General features: G+C 32.7%; 1 protein-coding gene across 2 annotated transcripts; it reads right to left on the bottom strand.

The window, feature by feature from the left end:
- Nucleotides 1-888: 888 nt before the first annotated feature.
- On the bottom strand, nt 889-9,971 carry LOC123702811 (zinc finger protein 79-like). 2 transcript variants are annotated; one of them, XM_045650615.1, is made up of 12 exons: nt 9,757-9,971; nt 9,388-9,571; nt 8,963-9,160; nt 8,136-8,276; nt 7,501-7,574; nt 7,044-7,237; nt 6,211-6,306; nt 4,096-4,230; nt 3,347-3,457; nt 2,398-2,600; nt 1,918-2,009; nt 889-1,362 (listed from the first exon to the last, which is right to left on the bottom strand). In XM_045650615.1, the coding sequence occupies exons 1-12, from the start codon at nt 9,874-9,876 to the stop codon at nt 1,309-1,311; spliced, it is 1,602 nt and encodes a 533-aa protein (XP_045506571.1). In that variant the 5' UTR covers nt 9,877-9,971; the 3' UTR covers nt 889-1,308. The 2 variants fall into 2 exon arrangements, with proteins under 2 accessions (XP_045506571.1, XP_045506570.1); XM_045650614.1 differs by lacking the exon at nt 4,096-4,230 and adding an exon at nt 4,792-4,926.
- Nucleotides 9,972-11,036: the final 1,065 nt, after the last annotated feature.

Genomic DNA, 11,036 nt, shown 5'->3' on the forward strand with positions numbered 1-11,036 from the left:
CTTTACCAACAAATTATATTTCAAACTATAAATTACTTTCATACTAAATTTAATACAATTCGGTTCAGTAGTTTTCGAGTGTTTAATAGACAGATATTTAACTCTATACAACAATATTATGTATTTTAAGATTTCTACATTACAAAAATGTATAATTATACTTTATAATATTTACTACTAAAATTGATCTCAAGCATGTGCAAACTTGCATGAATCATGCTTATATGCTCCGTGTGTCTGTAACATTACGAATTTATAAAAATGCAAAAATTACATGTGCCATATGAATAAAAACTAAAAAATAGTGACATGTTACAATTAAAAATGACATTGATTTAGTACACATTAATCTATTCTCAATTTTAAATAGCGCCAATTTTTCAATCGTCAATTTAGGAGACAAAAAACTCTTTTACATAATGAATAGAAAGAGATGGCAATATCTCAATTTTATTTGGATATTGAAAAATTAACTCTTAACAATAAAATTAAACACCTATATACATACAATAAGGCAGAATTTGCATTATAAATATTTTGATACAAAGATGATCTAAAAATTACTTTTACATATAGGTATTGTTTAAGTAGCAAAAAAAGTTAAAACATTAGATTAAGATCATAGTTTGAACATTTATTTTATGATAACATTTTGTTTTGTGACACACGACTCAAACAAAACACAGTTGTAACATGAGATTTTTTTTATTTAGAGTAACCAAGAAGCTTATATTATCTAATACACTGGAGATTGCACTATGACCATTAACTTGTGGCAAGTTAGGTGTGAAAGGGATAAAAAAACATACAGGCGTCATTCAACGTCATATTTTCTTGTTACAAGTTAATGGTCATAGTGCAATCTCCAGTGTATTAGATATAAGCTTCTTGAGAGTAACTAATACAAATAAAAAGGAATCTTGAAAAAAGATGTAGTTGTATTAAATAAGTGATTTTCTTTGAAAAACTAACAACTACACTTTACTGTTTATTCGTTTATATGTTGTGAACTAAAATAAAAGATTCCCACTTTCTTTTTGTCATAACAACACATGTTCCAAAAACGTTAATAAGTGAAACTATTTCACAGGCAAATTTTATTTCGATCTATTAACATTTACTAGAAATCTATAAAAAGTGCATAATAACAATAATGTTTTTATTTAAAGTGCCATATAGACCTATTTAAAATGGAAGAAACGGTTTCGTACATTGATTTTATATCTACAATTGATTTGCAAACATTGTTATGTTACCATTTATTTTGTGTTCATTAAAAACTAATGATTATGATTATTTATATGAGCATCAGTGTTCCTTGCTATCATCGTCGTCCATTGCAAATTCAGAGTCTAAAACCACCTGTAAAAATAAATTTTACATATTGTAAGATGAGCAAAAATAATCAATAATATGTCTTAACAGTTGTGATATAAGGTCTAATTTTAATCTTATATATAAAAATGAATCACAAAATGTGTTGGTAAGCGCATAACTCGAGAACGGCTGAACCGATTTCGATAATTCTTTTTTTATTATATACCTTGAAGTACGAGGATGGTTTTTATGTAGAGAAAACGTAAATATGTACCACGGGCGAAGCCGGGGCGGACCGCTAGTTTATAATATAGTTGAGATAACATTTCGTAATATGTATTACTTAGTACTAATATAATTAAAAATTACAAATGTGAGAGTAACTCTCTTTGTCTGTGTCTGTTCTTCGTCTCCACCAGGAATCGAACCCAGGACTCCTCGGTTCTACGCTCACGCGTCAACGTCAGTGTACCAAGGAGGCGGATTAAGGACATAGTACAGGTTTAATCCCGGAAATTCCACGGCAACAGGATAATACGCGGATTTTCCTTTTACTACGCGGATGGAACCCTAGTATAATAATTATAATTTGATACATACCGCCTGCATATCGGCGACTGCTCGATCGGTTTCCTTCTGTTCACTGTCTTCATGATCTTCGACCACTTGCATGTGCGTTTCGTGCTCACCGTCTAAAATAAATACTTTTTAGTAACTTCTAAATATAAGAACGAAAATGGAAAGAAATTGGATAACTCTGAGATTGTGTTTTGAGAATTACATAATATTTAATTTAATAAGTATTATAAGGATATTTTAAAGACACCAATATAATGGTTACTATAAAATACATATTAATTATTTTTGCCGTGTGTCAATCACGTAATCGGGTAATATTTGACAAAATGTTACATGGTTGTAACTTATAGGCTACATCTTATTTGAAAATCATACTTTCAGGGGAAAATCAATACATTATGACTGGAGGAATACAAAATAAACAATAAAGAAACAATTTTGTAGTCCGCCCTCAATCATCAAGGCTAAAAGTTAATACATATAAAATAAGAAACACAATACCTTCAGAAGTATGTATCAACTGTAGCGTGCCGTCCACAATCTGCCCTGATATCACACCCGTCAGGTTATTCACGTTAATCTGTTGTCTAATCTTCTTGGCCTCTTGTTCTATTTGCTGTTGCAAGTAAAGTTCCTTGTGATGCACCTTATTGTGGTACTTGAGGTGGTGCGCTTTTGTGAATTTCTTGTTGCATGGACCGCAGCTGAAAATTTTGAATAAAAATGAATGTGATGGAGAAAAATGATGAGAGTGAATTTTTACGATGCGCGCGCACACCGACACCTAAATTTAACAGCATGAAGTTAGTTCTAGGTGGTATGAAAATTGATAACTATGTTCAAGTTGTATATTCTAGTATTTTTATACGCCATACGCCATAGTAGTATAACTTCTAACGCGTGTACATAAGTACACACACTTTTTTTTTAAGTAAAACTTCTGTAGGCGTGTTGAGAGTAAAATTTCATGGTCGCGTCATGGCAATACCGTTTCGTCATGGAGAAAGGCGACGATTTTGGTATTTTTAGATTTTTGTCTAAGAAGTTTCACTTCTGACGTGTGCTCGGTATACACTGTTTTTTCGATACGTTGAATGATAGAGTACAATTATTGTGGAATTGATTTTTATAGATTTGAAAAGGTATTTTAAAATGATTCATAAATATGTTGTAAAGGTTGTTAAAATTTTTTTAATAATAAATCTGTTTGTTGTTATGATATTTACCTTAAATCGCAATATTGGTTTTAATAATTTTACCTTAAATCGCAATATTGGTTTTAATAATCATGGTATGTATTCTTTTCAAATAAACATTTATATAAATAGTCTATATATTTTATTACAAGACTTTTTACAAGTATAAATTTAGCAGATGTAGGACTAACAAGAATAACCATGAATAAAAAAGCGTAGAAAATATAGTTTTTTTATAATAATAAACAACTTACGAATATTTCTTCTCGCCAGTATGTGTGAGCATATGGTTCGCTAGCACGTACGAATATGTAAACGCCTTGCCGCAGAGCGAACATTGATACGGCCGGATGCCCATGTGCAATCTGTTAGTGGAAATAATATTTTAACTAAATATAACAATATAGGTTAGTATGTTTTTATGTTATAATAGTTTAGATTTATAGTGGTGTACATTAATCCAATTATCATATCATATCAATCAATTATCATAATGCAATAAAGGCGAAAATTCGGATGCATATAAAAATGTTTGCTACTCGATCACTGAATGTATTTTAATGAGACTTGGCATAGATAAACATTATAGTGTCTAATTTTTACTAAAATACAAAGTGAGTGTAACCACTAGCACTAGTTAGTTTAAATAAGACAATAGGAAATTTAAAAACTGACCAATTTCTTCTCTTATTTACTTAAATCGACATAACAGAAAACAATAAACAATTTTTATTCATTTTTTATTTGCATGATTATAGTTCAAAGAAACTACGCTAGCATAAGCTAGCTTAAAGGAGAAACCAACGTGTATTATAAATACAACAAGAGTCAAACTTCCAACTATTACCTTGACTTGAGAGAGGTATATAATACTATACCGTTTGTCTTCTTAGGCAATAAACCATCAAATTGTTCTGCTCCATTTCCATGCTTAATGCGTATATCTAAACTTTAGACCTAAAAATTCACTTAAAAAGACCTAATTAAACTAGTTTTAACTCACCGTTCATGTTTCTGCCTACTGCCGCAATCTGCAAATCTTCTGTGACAGTGTTTGCAGGCGTACGGCTTCTGGCCCGTATGTTTCAACATGTGACGTTTCAACGATTCCTTGGCGACCGTGGAAAATCCGCACACACTAATATTGAGCATTTTTTGATATACTTGTCTTTATAAAAAGATTTTTTACCTTTCCGAAGGCCGTGTTTTGTACCGTACATCGTTGCAGGAATTGTATCTTTAGTGAGATTATCAAGTACAATTAGGGTGCATATTTGCATAGAGGCCAGCTAGTGCGAAGTAGTGACGCGATAACATGAAATCTAAGCCAAAACTAAGCTTAAATATTAAAAAACGATTGAAAATTTCACAATCTTGACACTTGCTCTGTATTTCCAGTTAAAATAGCAAATAATCTATGTCATAAAGTGTAACATAGGCTATCAGCATGCTCACTGCTTTCAACTTCCAATTGCATAGTCGTATTAATCGACATCCACTATAAAACCTTAAGAGGCTGACAACACCAAATTGAAGTTATTTGAGCAGTTTTTTTAAGAAAATCAATCACTGATAAATTTGCTCTTGTCAGCCCCTTAATACATTCATTTCATGTTATCGCGAACTAGCAACACCACCAAATGTTCCTGTACCAACACCAAAGAATGCAATTTTTATTTCGTTTTTATTCATCACTCGCCTCTCGTGCTTTTGCCGGCTGCCAAAGTCCCCAAAGCGTCGGTCGCACACCCGACACTTGTACGGGCGCACGCCCGTGTGCCGGAACATGTGCCGGCGGAGCTCCATGTTCATCACGCACGCGTACCCGCATATACTACGCAAAATTTTGTGTGCCAGTTTGAAAAAAAAATTTAGTGTGCAAGTTTGAAAAAAGAAGTTTTTTTTTTTTTCTTTTTTTGGTGGCACAGATGTTGTACGAATATACTACGCAAAATTTAGTATGCCAGTTTGAAAAAAGAAGCTTTTTTTTCTTTTTTGGTGGCACAGATTTGTTATACTACGCAAAATGGTGTGTGTGAGAAGATAGTTTTTTTTTGTAATTGTCTAGTGGCACAGGTTTGTTGTGTTACGTAAAAGAGGTGTGTAGTAGAGTGAGAATTTTTTTTTTCGGTATAGAGGCACAGATTTGTTGTATGTAGTAGGCAATAGAGGTGTGTGGGAGTGTGTGAATTTTTACGTTTTTGTATAGATTGATATGGCAGGCAAAAGACTTGTGTGTACAGATTATAGAAGAAAACATTTTTTATGGTACAGAAATTGTACAAAGTTTGTTTTTTATGTTGCAATATATAAAAGAGGTTTGTTGCAAATATTATAAAATGGTTGTGTTAGGTGTGAACAGATTATTGAAGATATTTTAATAATATTGTCTCAGAATTATTAGCTGTACATATTAATTAAAATTCGTGATAGTAAAATACTTTATAGTTTGTACAGAGAAATCACTGTATTTTTGAAAAGTATTTTGTATTTACTGTGTTATAAACAAATTTCTTTATTTTTCAGTGTAATATATAGGTTGCTGTAATCATTGGCATATAATGGACTTGGAAAAAACATAATTCTTAAGGGAATTTGTAGCTATACAAATAAGTTAAAATTATTGTAAAATTGCATTGTTGCATGATACTGTAATATTGTTAATATTATGTCTATAATTAATATCGAAATTTATTAATTTAATTAATTTAAATTATTAAAAAAAAATTATCGAAAATTATAAGGCGAAGAACGGGTGCGGGTGCGGGTGCGTGTTGAACATATATTTTTAGATATGTACGGTACAAAAACCTGCCTCTATGGGCGCAGGGGATAAACTTGAAAATGTATGATATCAAATTTTATCAAAAACTATTAAATTTTTCCAAATTTCTAATCAATCTAATCCACCCGCACCCATGCCTTCGGAACGGTTATTTATCTTAATAAATAACAAAAAAAAATAACAATTAAATAACTGATGCAAAAAAAAAATATTTTGACATTTTCACATTCAATAAATTTGACAGAAAATATCAATGAGACATTAATTAAGAAAGTAAGTATGAAACATTGAACAAAAAATTTCATAAAACATATAAAAAATAAAAATAAATACCTGCATACAAACGGTTTGATGCCCAAATGTCTTCTAATGTGGGCTTGAAGCGACGCATTGGACGTGAATGAAGCGCCACAAGTCTCACAGACATGTCTAAAATAAAATTACATATTTATTATATAAACATATTCATATACGTATTATATTTATATAGGACTAGGTTTCCGCCCGCGGCTTCGCCCGCGCAGTCAGAGAAAAACCCGCATAGTTCCCGTTCCCGTGGGATTTCAGAAACACACTTTTTTTTTTAATTTTTAATATATAACAAACATTAATTAAATAATAATATGGATTTTCATTTGGTTAACTTTTGTAAGAGAAGAAACGAGAAAAAGGATTTCCGGGGTTGCATCATTTTCCCGGGATAAAAAGTAGCCTATGTCCTTTCTCGGGTATCAAAATATCTCCATACCAAATTTCATGAAAATTGGTTCTGTAGTTTAGGCGTGATTGAGTAACAGACAGACAGACAGACAGAGTTATTTTCGCATTTATAATATTAGTATGGATTTACCCAAGTAGAGAGTTCATAAAAATGGTTCTAAACCACTTCTGAATATTATCTGTCTTTGAGTATGTATTATGTATTTTATCCAAAGAAAAAATGCCCGCGGCTTTGCCTAGAACCTAATAAATTATATAAAAAACTGCATCAAAATCCGTTGTGTAGTTTTAAAGCTTTAAGCGTATATTAGGGTTATAGGGACAGAGAAAGCAAATTTGTTTTATACTAGGTAGTGATTACTTACAACTAACTAAAAATCAATAATCCACAATGAAAGTAATATTTTTTCTCACCCACTACGGGTAAAAACATTTTTATAACTTACGTTTTAGCGTACACATATTTCTTCTTGGTCGGCGGCTTCTTCTTCTTCGGCTTAGGGTTCAGCACACTATCGGAGATCGGTTCCGAGAACGCGAGTATAGTTTCCTTGAGCAACATGTCTTCGTCCTCCACTTTGACCTTGACTTCCTTCGGCTGTTTGAGCTTCCTCGGTCTGCCACGCTTTTTCGGTTCTTCCTGTTGAATAAATTATTATTTAGATATTTCATTACGGATATGGTGATATTTTTAGAAAATTACATATTCATTTTCTCTTACCGATACTATACTATTTAACCACGGATTCGCCCACTTTGTCTAAAATCTAAAAAATTATATATGTACTACCTTCCTCGAGAATCATTCTATCTGCTAAAAAAAACCACATCAAAACCCATAGCGTGGTTTTAAAGATTAAGCATACAGGGTGATGAAAAGATATAAAACACAAAACCACTTACATTGATTATGTCCTGGTCTTCTACAGCCTCATCACCATCACCTTCAGGCTCAAAGTCGGGGTCAGAGTCCACTCCTGGTGAAATTTAATACATACTTTATTAGAATGACAACTGAAGAGAAATAATTCAATTTGTACTTACTATTTATTTTATACAACAGAACAATATAAATACATAGATTAATTATGATTTTTTATGAAACTTATATCAGAATATTCTTCAAATAGATGATAATCAATAAAGATAGAAAAAAAGATGCTTAAACTCATGCAATTTTTTAATCATTGTATTGCCACCAATCCTTGACAAATAATCAAAGATTAAATCAAATCCATTAATTTAAAGTAGGTCAAAACTGAGTATTAGGCTGGTTGCAGAGCTTGACCGACCATCAGTGCGTACGTCAGTCGTCCTTGTCATATGTATGGAAATTCATAAAACTGTTCATAGCTAGACCAACCATACGCACGCGTATTGTCATGCGCATTAGTGTCATAGTCATACAATTGATGATGCGTATCGTCAGGACCGACGGTACGCACTGACGGTCGGTCAAGCTCTGCAACCAGCCTAAAGGATATCTGCTATACATATGAACATACAAGAATGCAAAGGTGAAGCTGTTAATCACAAACCTTCCAATTCAAAAAGCCCTTCATCATTCTCATCATCAGGCTCCTGCTTCAGTTCCAGAGTACCAGATGCCAGGAGAGTTGTCAGCGCTTCTGGTTCTTTTGTTTCTTCTTTCGGCTTTTTACGTTGGTATGGCGATACATCTATGGAAATTTGTAAATTAGTAAAAGTGCAGTATGAGATATTATAGAAAGATAGTCTGTCAAAGAATAATGGGATATAATTATATAGATGTTTCAAATATTGTTTTTGCACATAGATGAAATTGAATTAGGTACATTATAATGTAGAATTAACTAGAAGGATATTTACTTATGTATTTTGGAAAGTGTTGTATATTACACTCATATGTCATATGAGCTAGGTATATAGCTTCACTATCACTAAATAGTATAAAACAAAGTCGCATTCTCTGGCCCTATGTCTCTTTGTATGCTTAAATCTTTAAAACTACGCAACGGATATTGATGCAGTTTTTTTAAGAGTGAAGTTATATATAGTTGAAGTTCAAGATCAAGAGGAAGGTTTTAGTATATAATTTATTAGGTTTTAGACAAAGCGGGCGCAGCCGCGGGCTGTAAGCTAGTGTATGATAAAATCATCCCCAGATATTTAAAAAGCAACTATTAATTTATTACAAGTCTCTATAAAGTGAACCTGATTATTCCCTCAGCCCCCGGAATCACAGACACAATAGAAAACCTATTGCGTCGTGGTCTCATTGGGATGCTCGGTGGTCAAGGGGTTATAAAGACCATAAAATTAGTATTAAAAATGTTGTTACACTGCTGAACATTTTGTAGATATATTTCAACCAAAAAAGTCATACCAATCTGGCCTTGTTGATTTGGATATTTCCTCGGCCGTCCCCTCTTCTTGGGCCCAGGTGCCTTGATGACCACAGCATTATCCTGGGTTTTGATGAGTCGTCTGGTCCATTGGGTCTGCGCGTCATGTTCCACTGGGAGCTCATATTGTAATAAGAGCCCATTCTCTTGTTTGATTGTTATAGTTTCAGTATCAGCGTCTGTGACAGTATAAACTTGCAATAAAATACTCGAAATAGAAATTACGTACGAACTAAATTAATGCGCCGGCTAACCCGTAAAATACGAAACTCAAACTCAAACATTCATTTATTCAATTAGACTACTATTTAGTAGCACTTTCGAATCGACTTTGTTATACGTTAACGATTTTGTTATACGTTATATACCTACCTACCTACTGAAATATATTGAATAATTTACATACGTGATGAACTATCTCCAACGTTACTGCTTGTTCCGGTAAGGGATGATGTCTTCAGAAATTCGTCTAAGCATTCTTTCAAAGTGCTATTTGAAGAAAGACATTGCTGCTTGAATTGGTACGCAAACGTTAAACGGTCCACACAAATTAAACATATAAGCGTCGGTAGCGAATCGTTCTTTGTAACCTAAAAACGGAAATTAGGCTAAATAAAAAAATGAAAGAGGATTGTTTTTGATTATCAAAAATAATAGCAGGGATGTCAGCAAAAAATCAAGAAATTGCATAAAACACCAAGATATAGCAACATTATTGTACAAGATTTAGATAGGGTGGCCATCGCAACCATTTTGTAAAGTTATTTTTCCATACCTCCACGCCACAGCAATAAGTGTATTTATCACTTAATTGATCGTTGTTTTCGTCCCAATCGAACAATGAAACCATATCTCCTGATTCCAGACATACTCGACACGTTAATTGCCAATCCATTTTTCACAACGTATTGAGAAATAAGGAAAATTTTGTTCAAAAAATAAATTGCAGAGTTACATCGGGCATTATTAAAACGAGTAATACCAACATTACGACGCAATATTTGCAGCGAGAGGCGCTACGGAGAGGCGTCATCTCATCGATATTATTACATTCCGTTTCAGGCAGATGTATATTCTTAAAAAATGTCTATAAAAACATAAAATATAAACATAAAATGGTCTAATATAGACCGTTTAAAAGTGGATAAAAATTTGTACTATTTTAATGAAAACATCGTGTCAACTTCTTTCAAAAATTATTTAAATGTATTAATAAATAAATATATACTCATGTCGTATAGAATTAGGTAAAATCTAAAGTTTTATGTCTCATACATCTTTTTAAGCTATTGCATAGCTTCTATCGCGGGCCTTGAGCGCGGGGAGCGAATCGGAAAATTCCGTAACGAAAAAACCTCACGCTGCCCACTCCGACGGGCTCGGAGGTGTGGCTTGAAGGCATGCTATGCAAATGCAATAGCCACGCAATAGCTTTACCGCGGCAGTCCCCGAGTGCCACACGTCTTTTTTTTTTTTAATTTTACAACGTTATAGCGCCAGTACACATGGGGCCAAGGCGTTGGGCCAACGTGTTGGGTAAAAATGAAGGATTCAAGATTCCTGTTCACACATTGGCGTACTGATCATTCTGCATTGGCGCTTCAAAGATGGACGTAGTCACGTAGTCCGTAGAAGTTCTTGCAGCCGCGGCAATTTATTTATACAGTGCGTTTAATTATTACGTACATGTGCACCAATAACATAGAGTGTAGGTACTCTGCTGTCTATGATGATACCATTTTCCAATCTCTATTTTCCTTTTTTTATTTCTGTACAAATAAAACATTATTAAAAAAATATGTTTAGATTTATTCAAATGTTTAAAATTTGTACATTTTACATTTAATTTTAACTATAAAACGAAACTTTAAAGAGTACGGATGTATTGATTGGTGATATTTGATAATATTATTTATGTAATACCTAAAGCACAATTTGATCAAAATCATGCTCATTGTATATTGTTATTTAATTTTTAAGAACAAGTACTTAACTGTTTCATACTATTTTACTCATTTTATAAATATATTCATTTTTTATCGAAAATGTATGAAA

Source organism: Colias croceus, chromosome 24 (assembly GCF_905220415.1).
Source record: "Colias croceus chromosome 24, ilColCroc2.1".
NCBI lineage: Eukaryota > Metazoa > Arthropoda > Insecta > Lepidoptera > Pieridae > Colias > Colias croceus.